The sequence below is a fragment of the Ambystoma mexicanum genome, chromosome 13 (assembly GCF_040938575.1).
Source record: "Ambystoma mexicanum isolate Mex_15411 chromosome 13, UKY_AmexF1_1, whole genome shotgun sequence".
NCBI lineage: Eukaryota > Metazoa > Chordata > Amphibia > Caudata > Ambystomatidae > Ambystoma > Ambystoma mexicanum.
This window is the reverse complement of record NC_090938.1, coordinates 662,932,997-662,949,211: the sequence shown is the minus strand read 5'-3', so window position 1 is coordinate 662,949,211 and position 16,215 is coordinate 662,932,997. Positions and strand designations below refer to the sequence as shown.

The 16,215-nt window shown below is 44.9% G+C and overlaps 1 protein-coding gene across 1 annotated transcript in view; it reads right to left on the bottom strand.

Annotated features, from left to right (window-relative positions):
• The window catches only part of SOCS7 (suppressor of cytokine signaling 7), a 733,557-nt gene extending 718,823 nt beyond the window's left edge, over nucleotides 1-14,734 (bottom strand). Inside the window, exon 1 of the mRNA XM_069634664.1 lies at nucleotides 13,835-14,734. Coding sequence (XP_069490765.1) covers nucleotides 13,835-14,490 — 656 coding nt within the window. The 5' untranslated portion in view covers nucleotides 14,491-14,734. The remainder of the gene's footprint in view (nucleotides 1-13,834) is intronic.
• Nucleotides 14,735-16,215: the final 1,481 nt, after the last annotated feature.

Here is a 16,215-nt window from a genome sequence, read left to right as displayed (position 1 = left end):
GTTATGCTGAGACTACCTGGCACAAACGAGAGGGCGGGCCGCCTGTTCGGGAATTGAGGCACCATTTCTGCAAGTTCAAATGCCGGTTTATGACACCCGTTTCTCAGCCTGCCGTGCTTTTAGCGTACCCCCCGCCCCCCACACACCCCTGCTAAGGCAGGAACGAAGCAAACTCCCCTTCTCTCCCCCTCCCCAGCAGATGACGCCAACTACACAGTCCACCACCGACATAACATTAACACAGCAACCTTAACCTTTCCCCCGCAAACCCATCAGCACTCGTCACCCACCACAACGTGAAAACTGATGCTCGCCAGCATCCACTCTACAATGAACCACACTGCAGATATCGGAGAACTCATCACCTCCCATGACTTGGACGCCCTCTTCATCACCAAGACTTGGATGACATCCATCTCCATCCATGTACTAGACAGTCTCGCCCCAATGGCTACAGCATACAGACTGGCTGATCAAGACACTAGTTCAGTCCCGTTTTGAACTTTGCATTTTGAGACTTAGTCCTGCGTTTATAATGGGGAACGGGGGCATAATAAATCCCAGAATACAAAGTTATAACCAGGACTGGACAAGTGACTCCGAAATGGAATGGAATGGATAACGTTGACATGTATGAGATTCTAATGTCATGCTGGCAGGCGCAGGGTTTGTCCAGATGGAGGCGGTCTGTCTTTGCAAGTACAGAAACTTTGATGAGCATGGAAGACAAACTCCTCAATTTGTACCCGCTCTTTAACACAGAGCTAAAGGCGAAATCATTGCCTTGAACAGGTGACAAAGTTCTAAATGTGTTACTAGCTGCAGTGTCTTACCAAATATTCCAGTTCGTTATCGTTTTAAACATACAGCTTTGTGATGCTTCCTTTGCTGCTTGGGAGCTCCCTCGCTTCACCCCTATTTCCTCCTATCGTCATCAAGCTGCCTGGCTAACCATGAAAAAAAAGGGTAATATTCAAATTTCTCCTACTAGTACACAAGTGCGTACACGATAAAGCACCACCATATATATTCTCTACCATCAACCTATATAAACCTCTCAACCTTCACCCTCCCTCCTCGGCCACACTTGGGGCACCTCACAGAGTGTGGGAAGTCATGGAGTGAGATTAGAATGAGTGCGTGCATTTGGCCAAATAAGGATTAGCCGGGCTGGCCAGGCTCTGGTAGAGCGCAACTCATGTGGTCAGACAAATGGATGGGTGCTGAGGGGAGTAAGGAGATGGCTTCAGTGCTAGAGACTCACTATGTGTTCAGCATGCCAATATTTGTCATAGGTCTTAGCTGCTTTCTTATGTCAGAGGTGTTGAGGCGCAGTCTGGTTTAAGTAAGCAGAGAATATATGAACAGCACGACCACATTCTGTCATAGTCCTTGCTGTATTCTGATGTGTGCACGTAACCATGCATGCCACCAGTGTCCAATGCTCTAGCACTTATAAGTAAGAGTTTGCAATGCAAGTCCTTTCTTGATGACCAGACTGGCCACCTCCACACAAATGATGCCACTTGTTCCAGGTTTGTCAACCGTATTGTCCCCGGTATCTGTTCATATACACCTTCTCAAACCCAGTGATCACTCCACTTAAACCCTCCCATTTGTAGGAGGCTCACTGCTTCACATTTATCTGATGTTCTACTTTCTGTACGGTTCTTTGTGATCAAAAGAGCTCACTTTTTTTCTGTAGGTTGAAATGAAATACAATAAATGCCCTTATGCCTTTAAATATAGTACCTTGCAAAAGGTAAATGATCACACAAATATCTGGACCTCGAACATAATGATATGATATGGCATTTGGAGCGCGGCTATACACAACTGTTTCAAGGCGCAACGAGGCAAAGAAGTGGGAACAGAGGGAGGACAGAGACAACGATTTTACTAGGCCAAGTGACATTGAGATCACGCAAGTGCAGGGGAGGAGGGAGGGGAAAAGTGCCACAGGGAAATGGGAGGGGTGCAGTGTAGTACATGGGATCAAAACAGCCATCAGGTGGCAGGTGCCCGGGTAAGTGCAGACAGCAGGTGTCCAAAGGTGCAGGGAGGGGGGACTGTAGGGTTACAGATACAGACCCAAGGGTTGGCGGGAGGCAGTTCAGGTGTGCAACTGGGCTGGCAGGGACCTTGGCCCGAAATCGGAGGGTAGCCAGTTGACCAGTGTAATCAGACAGGAAATCAGCAGGGGAGAGGAAGAAAGGCAGAAGCAAAGAGGAAGGTCTTAAGGTGCTTCCGGAACCAGAGATGGTTCTCAAGTTCCAGAGAGGCTGTTCCAGAGGGAGGGCCCAGCCAAAGAAAGATCTACATCAACTCGTTGCTTGGAGAAGCAACTGACCCTGAGGGAGTTGGAGGAGCGAAGAGCTCGAGTACGAAGGTATTTACAAAGAGAGAGTTGGAGGAGTTGAGGACCCAGGACCCAGAAGGTCTTGTGGACAATGCAGAGGGTCTTGAACTTAATCCTTGCAGCCACTCGGAGCCAATGCAGGGATTTCGGTGCTGCAGAGATACAATCACTCGGCCTGGGGCCAAGGACAAGTCTCGCAGTCCTGTTCTGAATGAGTTGTATAGGCCGGAGAGTAGAAGCAGGCAGATTTAGAAAGAGGCTGTTGGATTAGTCCAGCCTAGAGAGAACCAGAGCTCGAGAGACTGTGAGCTTCTGGGGGAAGGAGACGAAAGGAAGAATACCTCTGAGGAGATGCAGTTGGTAGTTTGCCTTCTTAGAGACGTCAGAGAAGTGAGGAGTAAAGGAGAGTGTGGAATCAAAGATGACTCGGGGGTTCTTAGCCTCAGAGGTCAGATAATAAATATTATTGCTCATAATCCTGTCTTGTCTTTTTCAATTGTCGAATCAGAGAAAATTCAGCTTTTTGCACGATGTACACCAATCACGGCCCGTCAGCTACTTTGCTTTTCTTGTAAGACCATTATTCCTTCACTTTCCTCTAAATTGGTTTGATTCCATTTAGATCTGCACTTTAATCTGGTATTTTTCCAGGTGCCTTTGAAAAGGCTGCAGTTATTCCTTTCTTTAAAAATAAAAATCCAATCTACTAATTACCATCATGTATGTCTTTCAACTTACCATTCTAAACTTTTAGCAAGGCATATAACCTTAATCTTAACTTGGTTTGTGCTCCTTTTCAGTTTGGCGTTTGTCCTGGGCGTTTTACCTAGACTGCTCTTTTACCTTCCTTAGACTCTGTACTAAATACTCGTCAAACATCAAGTCTTAGTTTTGATAGATTGAAAATGTTGCTTTTGACACCGTTGACCATTATACCTTGCTTCGTTGTCTTCCTTTCTCGGGGCTGCCACAATCTATTCAATTGTTCTCATTGTATCTTCATGATTCTTCTTTCCTGCTGGTGACTTGCAAAGGTGAAAAGTCATCTCACTTTCATTTGGGGTTCCTCGAGGCGGAGCGTTGGGGCCTCTTTTTTAACCAACTATTCTACTCTGCTTTCTATTATATTTACTTTATTCTACTTTTATTTTAGATTTTAGATTGTAAAGCTTGTTTCTAGGATGAGGATACAAAGATTTTAATTTCCCTCCTTTAGTATCATCATCGTTTCTGATATGGCTTTGCAGTTTCTCCAATTAAATCCCAAAATATTAAATTTTTCTTCACAGGTTTGAAGTCTTCTTTTGCTTTTCTTTCCCACCTTTATTACGACTGTAAAGACTGGAGGGGGTGTCTGTACTCCTGCTCTCAATACGGCAAAGGAGATGCACAGAGGACCCCAGCCAAAATTCTCCATTATTGTGAAAGTAGTCGAGCAATCAAGGTTTAGCTCTCAGGAGGTGATGCAGGCTGGTTCTTAACAGTTTAGTCCCCAAGCACCCACACAAAGGAATGTCCGCACACTGTATTAGTGAAAACAGTCTTTATATAATTAAGGTTCAAGTTTATATACACAATAACTCACTTTGTGCTCAGTTAATCCACAATGGCAAATATATACACAGTTCTACGTGGTACCACAATTACTATCAGATTGCATTAAAGTGCATCGACTGTACTTTGGTCAAAATGTCACACAAATCAATTAATAAGGGGAACCAACAATAGACATAGTAGGAAAAAGCAGTTGGCGAGAACAATTGGCAGAATACTTAACCCCTACCATCAGGCACAGTTCTGTATGAGGATCCCCCCACCTGGGCAACCTGTAAATAAAGATATTGACAAGCACAGTCGATATATTGTTCAATATGAGTCTTATTTCCTTCTAAAATAGTTGTACCACACCAATGTACCTGGAACAAGCAGAGTTTGACGTTGTGTTGTCGACGGATCCTTCTTGAGCGGCTCCCTTTAAGGCAGGAACCACGGATGTCGAGATCCCTCGAAGAATTGGTGAACAACGGTGTCGAGGCAGCAGCTTCGGTTCTGGCGGTGCTCATCGACGATCGGTAGTGGACATCCTGCAAAGATGAATCGTACGGGGCACCTCAGCGTTGATAGTTCGTTACCGCAAATAGTCAGAAGAACTTTGGCCCAGCAAGGGCGTCGGGGGGGGGTGGGGTCCAGTGGATGCTCCTCGGCGGCCTTTACTTTCTCCGGCAGGACAAAGCGGTCAGTGGTGCAGGCGAGAGCATCCTTGGATTCAAAGTGTCTTAATGAGGTGGAGCGTTGCGGCTCCGGTCATCGGTGGCTCGGTGTCCAGCGGTTCCCGCTTCTGGGCAACACAGCTTCAACGGGCCTCCAGCGGTTATAGCAAACCTGCAAACGCTGGTGGACGACTGTCCGGTGCTTTTCTTCGTTCTCCTCGGCGGTCCCCATCTCCGGTCGGCAGCCTGTCGAGGGTCTGACTTCCAGGGAGCTTTGGCGAAGTTTAGGGGTGCACAATGGTCCCTCGTAGCTCGGGAAGAGGTCTCCTAGCCAGGTCCTCCCTTGGATCAGTTTCGACGGCACAGCAGCTTTCGGTTTGCAGTGAAGGTAACAGCAGACAACCTTCTTCTTCGGGCTCGGCTTTGAGATTAAAGCATGAGTTTCAACTTCAGCTTCTGAACGATTTCTAGCAGTGAGAGGCCCTCAGATATACTGTTTGGACTCCCATTCATTCTGCTGGGTCACACTCAGGCAACCAATCACTCAGAAAGGCATTCAGCAGGCAGGCAGCCAATCAGGCTCACAGGGCATTCAGGCCATTCTCGTCCGTCTCAGACACCCACAACAAGGAATGAGTATTGGGACAAGTACCCAGCCATTCAACACTACACGCTGCATCCATATCAGCTTCAGGCAGGGCTGTCTGAGTCTTGGTGTCACATACCAGAAACTAGACACCCATAACAAGAAGTGCATATTGGTCATCCACTCCATTCACAGAGGTCTCCCCCCACAGGGTGTACCCACAACATACAGTCACTGGGAAGGCTCCAGCCAGTCTGGCCGGGACTTCCCCCACATTCTCCTGGGCAGAAAACAATACAGAACACATATGAAAAAGGACTGCAGCACAAGGACAAGGAGGCCCTGACCCTCCAATGCATTTCCAGCATCGCAACTACCCATTTGAAAAGTCTGTTTGTAATTCAGACTTTATTTCGTTAAATTAACTTTACTTGTCACCATCGTAGCTTAACAGTTTGAGATTGTAGTTTCCATTGTATAATAGTCATGAGATTTGCCATCTTCTTACTTTTTCTGCTATTAAATTACTACAAACATTATTTGCAGTATTACATTATTGCTTACTTTACCTAGTTTGTCCTGCAACATAATTATTCCTCTTCCTTCTGTTTTTGCATCAATGTTATCTCATTTTTGTCTCCTTATTTGGCCGTGCTTTGCAGGCTTTCTATGCCTACGAGACTTGCTATATGTCTCGACTTTGTGTATAAATGCTGTAGGAGAGGTTGTGAGCGAATGAATGTGTGCAGCATATGCTATGCTGTATGTTGTGTAGTACATGGGTCTAACATTTCGCATTGGGGAAACAAGGGGGTGGGATGGGGGCGGTGACACTGGGTGCTAAAAACTAGTATAGGGGTGATTTCAGTGGGCCAGATCGGTTAGGCTGCAAGCTCTGAGTGTACTGTGTAGTGCAGCAGGCGCACAAACACTAACTGATCGTTGTCAATTTCTGAAAGAATGCAAAATTGAGAGGGGACAGCAGTACTTTGCAAGGCAGAGCGTGCAGCGCGATGGGCCTCGAGAATAAACGTTCATTGTCCCAAGCAGGAAGAATACGCAACATTATGGGGAGGCGTTATGCCGAATACTGTCCAAAGGTCATTTACGGCTGGAAAATTAAAACAAGCAGAATAGGTGCTGGAAAGTTCTGGCACGTGGTATGACAGATGACGCCACTAAAGAGGCTGGAAAATGGTCAAGGAAACATAAGAGAGCTTCACGGGGAGAGTGAGATGCAGTTTCTGGCTGGCGAAAGATGGCTATTCTGTGTAGCTGTCTCTGAAGTTCGCTGGGCTGGAGACCGTTGTAGCCGAGAGGGAGCGCGTTGAATGCTGCATTTCGAATCTGGGGCAGTGTCCTGGCAGAGACTGGCCGAATTGCACTTTGCTGCAAAAAGGATTTGGCAAGTTTGGCATTTTGAAAAGAAAAAGGGCTCAGTGGAAGTATAAATAGGGCGATGATCAACCAGGACCCCCTTCTGCAGAGTATTGTAATTCGCAAACTGTCTGATTGGGCACAGAAGGCAGAATTTTTGTAATCCTTCTTGTACCAAAGGATTACCAAAGTAGCCAAAATCAAAATATTAGCTGGAGGATGTCTCTTGCACGCAGAGGGGACCACTCTCACAATCTTGGAATCTCACAATATCATAACCCTGCTACTAATCCCACATTAGAGAAGGGTAGGGGAGTAAATGAGAACAAACTGTATTCCTAGTGCATTGCTTTCATAGCCAAAAAGTGCCAACTAGGAGTTTAGAGGAAAATCACTTATGCTTGAAGTGCTGTGATGGTCCAATGCAACGTAATTACAGCTGCAAAGTGTGTGTTCCTGTTCTAACATGTATCCAATGCAAACACTTAACAAATGTTTCCTAGGTTTGAATATGTATATGTTATTTTTGATGAATATATTTTTTATAAGAGAATAACTGGTTACTTATTGTGTCTGGTTTGTTGGCGATTTATCTAGAATACAAATGCACAGTAGAAGGTATGTAGACGTCAAGAATGTCCTACACGGCTCTGGTCCCTGGTCATCTCGGATCTCAATTCTCTTTTCCAATCAGCCTGATCATTTTGTTCCGCTTCATCATCCACCCTTGCGTTTCTCGTTTTAGTTCTCTTAAACTTTTGGCTACCAAACTGAAGAGTTCTCTACACCCATTGAAAATTGTTTTTCTTTTACAATTTCGTTACTCAAAAAGCATATCTCGGTTTCTTGCTAGCATTCAAGGCTTGCAAATATTAAATGTATCTGCCGATCTGATCGAATTTGAACATTAGCCATTATTGTTCGTTTTTTTGTCTTTTTGTGTATTGCTCCTTCTATGCTTATGTAAAACGCTTCGAATAAAAGGAGGTATATCAAATAAAATACATTTTTAATGGTGCAGTCAAAGTAGGTTTATTTTCAGTTCATCTCCATCTTGCCAATGCCCTTCTGCTGGCATCAGCAATGGGGGGGAGGGGCTCCTACAATTGTGCAGAGCTTTCACTGAAAACTGAAGTTAAACTTTCAGAAACAAGTTGGCTGGTTGACATTTGAAGGCCTGTGGTAAACAGTTTCTTACTAAAGAACGGGCCATCTCTATTCCTTCCTTTGTGGTTTTGAGAGGAGGATGCCCTGAACCACTTGAGATGACTTTGATACAGTTCGGAGATAAAGAGTAAAGGCAAACTTAAATTGTAAATTATGTTTGCAATTTCTATGTTGTCATGTGCTCATTTTTATTTGTGACCCATGATGGTAAGAGTTTGCCAACGAGGTTATTGTTTTTTTCATGTTAGAATTATTTTCTACTGTGCCAAATCACGACCACTGCTGTGTTAAGGCAAATAGGGGTATATGGAAGTTGACATATTGTCAGTCTCACTACAGCAGACATTCAAACGAAAAAGGCACAAAGGGCAGGTCTCCATGCCTTTGTACATAATTTGCCGCTTAGCCACTGGTATCAAAAGAAAGCAACCTATAGGTGCCCATGAGAAAACCAGTAAACCCTTTCAGGGGGCATCCCAGATTGTCCACTGAGAACGGTCACCGCATAACATTGATGGGATTGGCACAGGACGAGTGAGGTTGTGTGAAAAACAGAAAAAAAGGCAAGCTACCAGCAAGTATGTGCTCCGTTACACAATTTTGGGGAAAAAGTGACAAATGAAACCCCCAACCACAGGGATCGAAATTAGTGAGGTATCACTTAGACCCGGCTTGAATCATAGAAGAACGTGCTTAACTTGTTTTTAACCCACTCCCCCCTTGCCAACTAGTAACATTAGCTATATTTGGACAGCAGTTTGCCCCTGCCCCCACCCCTCCAAGAAGCATGTTGAGACTTAGAACAGATGTTTTGTTATTTTGCAGACCTTTCAAGAATGAAGGGTTCAGTCTTCATTCCGGTATTCTATCTGCTAAGGGTATCAGTCAAACACAGATACCCTTAGCAGATGCCATATTCCAACCAGCCACATACCGATTCATACAAACTAGTGTGGCTTTAACTCGATATAATTTGTAATGTGTATAATGCGGCAATTGGATACAACTAGAAAACACAATACCGGATCATATAAAATAAGCAAAACGTTAGTTTGATCTTGTGGAAATTAACATGCCATTAATATAATTCAACAGCCACCCCTACAGATAAGTAACACACTGTCTCCATTCACTCCCTAAAAAAAAAAAAAAATTACATTATAGGAGGACTCGTAGGAGCCTGCTACCACACAAACACACCTCCACCGATAATTTTTAGGTCCATGGTACCATTGCAGAGCAAGGCCCTGGGAAGGAGCTCCACTATTACTACACTGCTTGACCTGCAAAGTAACTCTAAAAAAGGCTAACATACATCTTTTAATGTGCATGTATTCCTAGGTGCAAAGACGTATGGATTAAAAAACGTTTCAAACATATATATTTTTACTAGTCTAAAAAAAAGACCCCATTAGGAATGCAAATTACTTTTTACCCCCACCCCTCCACCCCCGTTATTTGTTGTGGTCGGATCTGGTATGAAAGGGAGATGTTACATGTTGTGATCGAATTTGATATGAAAGGGAGATGTTATAAAGTCTTCCTGTAGTCACTCAGCTCAGCACGCATACACAGACCTGCTGTGGAGTCTGATTGGTCCAGGTAGAGCTTTATTAGACAGTATGTACATAATCCAGTTACTCGAGTATATACAGTCACATATGGAACAGTACAGGAACAGGGATGGGTATTAAAAGTACATAAAGAGGAGTAGACCCACCGGCCATCCTACCATACCTAGCTCAGGCCCCAACTGACATTCCTAGAACATTCACTCACAGATCCACACAACATTCTACTGAGCTGCTCATTCATACATCATGATAGCAAGCACTCCACAACATAACATCTCCCCTTCATACAACATCCAACCACAACACCCACTACCCTCCCAATACCCCCCTCCCCCAAGTAAAACAAAAAAATAAAAATAAAAATCGCGAGTAAAATACTCCCACCCTCTTCGAAATGTTATCTGGAGCCCTGCTAAAAGATTCTCATTAGTCAGTGGAAGGTCTGCCGTGAGGAGTGATGCTCAATATCAAGGATTTGCTTTTAGATCACGATCTTCAAATTAATCCTTATAAATGATTATAAGTATACCAAAACTAGACATTTCCAAACTGAAAACATGGATGCAATGTGAAGGTTGTAGCACAGACACATTCTAAAAGTAATCAGTTGCTTTGCGTTTTTCTTAATCTGGCCAAGCTCTACTCACAACAGGCAGATAATTATTTTGACCCTGTGTAATAATTCTGCCATTTAGTGTGTATAGTAAGCAAATATAAAAGACAAAAAAAGATTTGTGTAAAAAGGAAACAATTGTCTTTCGGAGATCGAAATTGGGATTTGTTGACCAGGAGCAAAAAGGAGCACCTGGGTATTTCGCATAATTAGCGGGGGTCAATTTATTGTGGTCAATGATATGAATTGAACATTTTTTTGTTAATGTATGTTTGTATGAGTTAGATGATTTTATGAAGACAATGACTTTTAGCTCGTGGTACTTTTGATGTGAATAATTATATGAATTACAAAGTGACAAATTGAAATATTGTTAGGATTGTATGTTTAATATTGTGTAAGGTTGTCTGAGAACTATCAGGATCACAAATAAATTAAAAAAAATAACCTGTTGGGCAGGTACTACTTCTGGAGAGCTAGGAGCAAGTACATAGTGTGCAGCAAACTTAACTTTGCGCAAGATGCCTTTGCCCATTATATACTATCCAATAGGCTTCATGTGTCCCTTAGGCTTGTTCTTTTTTCTCCTTTTGTACACATTCCCAAAATGTACACAGTTGATATCCCCAGTTGTCTCGGGAGTCAAAATTAGCTCCCGGTTTGAAGCTAACTGGGCTCCACTTGGCTAAAACCAGGAGTTCAATAGCTCCCAGCAATTTTGAATCGCTGTAATCACTATTATGACATTTGGAATCTTATTGTTGAACGACTAAATTATTTGAATTACATATTGCGTATATATTATGTATTTCGTAGTGCATATAGTTTCTTTCACTGTATCACACTTAATAATGTGTGAATATTAATAGAATAAATGAAACTTCACATAACCCGAAAACGTATTTAATCGAACCAGCAATTTTTTCCTAACGAAAAAAAACAAAGAAGAAAATGTGTGGCAAAGTAAGAACTAAAAGTGGGGTGCACAGGACAGTTCATGATCCAGAAAAAAGGGATAAGGACTGTTATAGCAAACGTTCACCAAAAAATGCTAGGAATCGCAACAATACATTGCACAAAATGTAACAATTCCTTTTCAGACTATTGCCCGACTACCATCATAGGAAAAAACTGCCGAATTCCCTACAGAAAGCAAACGAGGCTCCTCGAGATCTGTGCGCTAATCTGGTGGGTTTGACTAGTGTTTTTGTGGCCTTTGGCCCTGTTTTTTCTGTGCTGGCCTGAATCCAGAGAATGCAGTCCATGGGTTGTAGACCTCTGTTTGGGTCTGGCCTTTTCCCAGTCCCACCTTCCCCTCTTGCAATTGGTTGGAAAAGTCAGATGTGTTTGTGCTTTGGCTCCAGCAACACTTGTGTCGCACATTTACCCTATCCATCCTGTCGCTTTATATACGTATGCTGCTATGTACGCCCTGGTCCTGCTCTCTTGCTTGGTCGCAGGCGCTTTACTGATAACCACCATATCATCACACTACTACGCTTACTCTCGCCTATACACCATCATTCAACTAGAACACAGCTATGCTATGACACATTCAGCCTAGCGGTTCTCATACTAACATAACCCCACAAACACCTCATCCCTAATAAAACACAGCTAGCTGAGCACATACCGGCTAGCTAAGGCGTCACCTCAGGCCTAACGCAGCCAGAACTCAGTCTGGGTGTCCACCCTCCAGACTGAACACATCCAAACTGATTTCCTCAGCACCACACTACTCCTAAGAAGCGGCTATCATGCAACAACCACACCAGCTGCACACATATCCGGTGCCCACGCACCATACTACTCTCTCTCTCACTGTCCAATCAATTTGTTATCGACCAACGTAGCGTGGTGTGTTCTTTCCAGTTAAAAACACCCAACTTTCTGCAAAGAATATATCAAATGACTAAAACGTACAATGTTTAAGATTGAAATTTACGAATTTCATCCCGGGAATGAATAAACAACGTTTGGGCTACAAACTGGATGCCTCGCATATAAAAAGGTCTAACCTGTGAAACCTTTCGCAGACATGATATTTACACTATCCCGTTTTCCACAGAAAGCACATAAAAACCATAAACATTTCAAAGACTGACACTGAAAGGAAAGGCTTTGGACTGAAATATTAGCAACAGGGTACAAAATGTGAACTCATCATTAGCTAGTGATATTGGTCTGTTGAAGGAGTAAGAAATGGTGTGCTATGTGCATGTATAGAACTGAGGTGGCGGGTGACTTTACGACTGGCTAGTAGCTTGAATTTTCACCCCATTAGTAAACTATTCTTTGATCTGCAAAGTGCACCAAAACATCAAAACGTGAGATGTGAAATGACACTGCAGTCAAAACTGTTAAGGCAGCCATTGAGAAAAAAGCTTGAGGATACAGCCACGATGTAAATGTGTGTTCGGCAATCCATACTCATTTCAGTCACACTGCTTCAGCTTTATGAAAGCAAATCACTGCTAGTCATAAAGACCAGCATTGGGTTAAGATTGAGAAACGGGTTAGCGAGTTGGGAGTCATCAGTCAAATATATACACATGCCGGATTTAATGATGTGCATTATTTACAAATCAGAAATTATGAATACGGAAAGTGAAATATAGATCATAGTGTAGGGGGAAAAGCGAAGTCCAGCAACGTTAAAAGATACACGACAACATTAGTGGGGGCAAGGTTTTAGCTTTTGACATCCAAGCAGTAGCCCCTCCTCAAATAGTTCTGATTATAACCCTGACACAAAGCAAAGACATTATTTGCAATGGCAGTTGCAAATTAGCAATATGAGGGTACTACAGAACTTGTAACATACTGGGAAAGCTCATGCGAGAAAAGGAAGGAAATTCCCACCCAAACTTAGGTTTCCCCCTCTACGTCTGGAGAAAGAAAATGGTAAAAGGATAGAAAGTGCCACAATGGTAGGACCTGCATCCTAGGCAGTGATGGTCTGGAAATCCTAGCTTTTCGTCATGGTCTAAATACACAATACTGTTCTGTCCCCCACTTTCCCTTAAATTCCAACAGAACCCAACTGAGCCTACCACCAACATTCACATACCACGAAGTTGACACGTAAGCCCCTATTCTCATTTTAAAAAACACGGCACTTAGTAATTTATAAATCCTTGCCCTCTGTATAAGCCCCAACAGAGGTGGAAATTAAGATTGCACAAGCAGGAGCTAAAAGCAGCTCTTGGGTATCTAGCATTAACCAGTGACCAAGAGCTACCATGGTGGGACAAGGAGCTAGCTAGTACATAGTGTTGCGCAAATCTAATTTTCACCTAAGATGCAAACTAAGTTTGCATATGACCCCTTACGGTTTAAACGACATATTGAGGGGTCATAGTGTTTATTTATAGTTTGTCCCAAACGCACACAAGTAAATTCACATAGATGAGTTTAAGCATTGGATGACCTGGGTGGCCAAAAGTAGCTCCTGGTGCCTGTTGGTGTCAAGCTAGCCAGGATCTTCGAGGCTATAAGCAGGAGCTAAATAGCTCCTAGCTCCCCTCAATTTCGAATCCTGTCCAGGATCTCAGAAGCACCCATGTTAATGGATCCCAACCTACTATTTCCATGAACCCCAATTCTAAATTGTCTCGCTCTCCATACCACATGTGCACCAGCTCGACGCCTCCATCTAGATCCCCCATTATTAGCGCAATGCCATTCTGCTTCTCCGTCATAAAAATCAACTATCAGCCTCTTACATCTCTAGTCCATCCATGTCAATACTCTTGCAATAAAGACTGCTTCGCACAGCATACTCAGCCAGAGCGCTCGTCTTAAAAATCGTGTGTCTTGATCTTCCTTCATAAACGAAGGACAGTCGACCCCAGTATACACGGCAGGTCCCCGGAATCTCTAAAGGACCCCACAGGGTGCAACCAATGATCTTGTCTTAGGACTTAACCTCACGCCTCGGCCTCTCACCTTTCCTCCGTGCCACACACGTCCGTCAGGCTGACCGCGGAACTGCTGAGGTCCCCTGACCCGGGTCGGGGCTCCCCGGAACCGGTGCAGCTCTTGGTGCGAAAAAGCCGGCTAAGGCGAATCTTCAAGGAACTTTTGCGGGCACTGCCACCAGGCCGGGGACTCAGCCTGCCAGACTCCTTGCCGCGGCCGGGCCGCCCCTTCTGTACGGGCTCCGGTGGCTGCAGGAAGAGGGGCAGCCGACCTGCCTGTTCCTCCGAGGCAGCCTCCGGCCCCTCCAGCACCAGAAGTGCGTCGCTAGTCTCCTCGGTTGGGTCCTCTGTGCCAGGGGTCGCCTGACACGGGCACTGCTTCAGTTCGAGTGCCCCCAAGCGTAGCTCAAGGCCCGGCCCCCAACGCTGTTCAGTCCCCAACGGCCCTAGCACCAACCGGTGACGGGGACAGAGCTCGGGCCCGCCACCGCCCTCCTCGTCCTCTTCTTCAGGCTCTCCGGTGCCTCTTGCCCCACTACGGAAGACCATCAGCTGCGGACGAGAGCCATGGGGGAGCTCGGCGGGGGCAGCACGCTCCTCCCCGCAGCCCAGCAGTCGGCTCAACGCCCGGTGCGGGGCGGCCTCCTGCTCCCCCCGGCCTTCCGGAGGCGGCGGCTGCTGCATTTGCTTCGCCCAGGCCTAGAGTCGAGCCATGGTCCGGCCCCAGCGTTGCTCGGGCTCCGCTGCACCACCAACCCCTGCAGTTGCTTCATGGAGGCCCCGAGACCCCCCTCCACTCCCAGCTTCTCACAGCTCCACCGTCGCCTTGGCGTAACCTGTCACTTCCGCCCCTGTAGGCCAATCACGGCACCGGCGCCTTGGCCTAGTCACTTCCGACCCCAGCACAGTGTCAAACCGAGCTAGGAATGACAGCGCCATGAAAACGGACGAAGGACTTTACGTCAGAATCCCCGAAACATCCAATTCAGAAATGGCGGTTAGGTTTATGACCACCCATATAGCTGCCATCTTTAAATTTTATCTTGTGTGTTATGCCCGATGTTACAGGGTAAGGGAGAGGGGCTGCCGGGCTGTGCATATTCCCTGGTTGTGCATATACCCTGGCCTTGGGGGGGAGTGGGTGGGTATAGGTCTACAAGACCCAGCATGCAATGGGGAAAAACAAAACTGGCTAAAGGTGTCACCATGAAAGTGGAAAATTTGTCATTTCTGCACTAATGATGCCTTGTTTTAACTTTGCCTTCTTGGACTTGTAGTTACAGCTTTATAACTGGGAAGACCAGAACTACAAGCCCCAGAATGCAGATATTCCTGTGGCCATGTGTGAGAAGGCCATCCTGTCCCTCTTTTTTTCCCTTTGGATTCTGGGATTTGTACTTTTTGCTTTCTGATACATGCCAACCCTCCCGATTTAGGCGGGAGACTCCCAATTTTTCAGTGAAAAATATTGGTATTTTTTACATTCTCCCGCCGAAAATAAATCTTTGCCCAATGTATTCCTATGGCAAAAAGTTTGTCTCTTGATTTTTCAGACGAAATCTCCCTCCCAGGTGGGTCGGAATGTTGCCATTTATGGCTTTCCCATGGGAAATGTAGTGACCTGAATAACCTCAGCCCTTTAAGATGAGTAGCAATTACCCTGGAGATGGATGGGGATGTAGAAGTTACTCAACATCAATCATAGCTCTCAACTCTCCCGCTTTTGGCGGGTGTCACCCGCCTTGCAAAGGGCTGACTCACCCGCCAAGCCTCCTGCACTCCCATTCATTCAAATGGGCGTCTCACCCGCCAAAAACAAAATCGGGTGATTTCACCCGCCTTTGCGAGGCAAATGGTTGAGAGCTATGCATCAGTAATCAAAATGACACAGTCGGTAAAAAGGATAACGGTTTTATTTTCAATTGTCTAAAACAGGGAGCATACCGAACATCAACGAATTCGCTCGCTCCTCTTACTCAACGAAATTCATAAAAAACAGTACTTTTATATTCAAAACTTGTCATCATTGATGTTGACCTGCATCACTACCAATGTCATCCTAGGTGGCAAACTACAGAACCTATTACTAACTATGATAGGCTCCGAGTGAACATCTACATATACGATCTATACTTCGTTCTGATCGGTCGGGTAGTCATCCCCACATATCTAAGTGCACATGGGCAGGTGATCAGGTAGATAACATTTTTAGTATTGCAGTTAGTCATTTCTTTTTGTACCCATGTATGATGCCATCCAATATCTATGGTTTTGGTTCTTGTAGTCCCAGGGCAGGCACTGCATGACCCACATGGAGTATGTCCTGTTGGTTTTTCACAGTTCCAAAGTGTATCCAGAGGCAGGTTTTTTTCTTTGTAGGTTTTGACGAGGGAATCCCTCAAGTTCTTG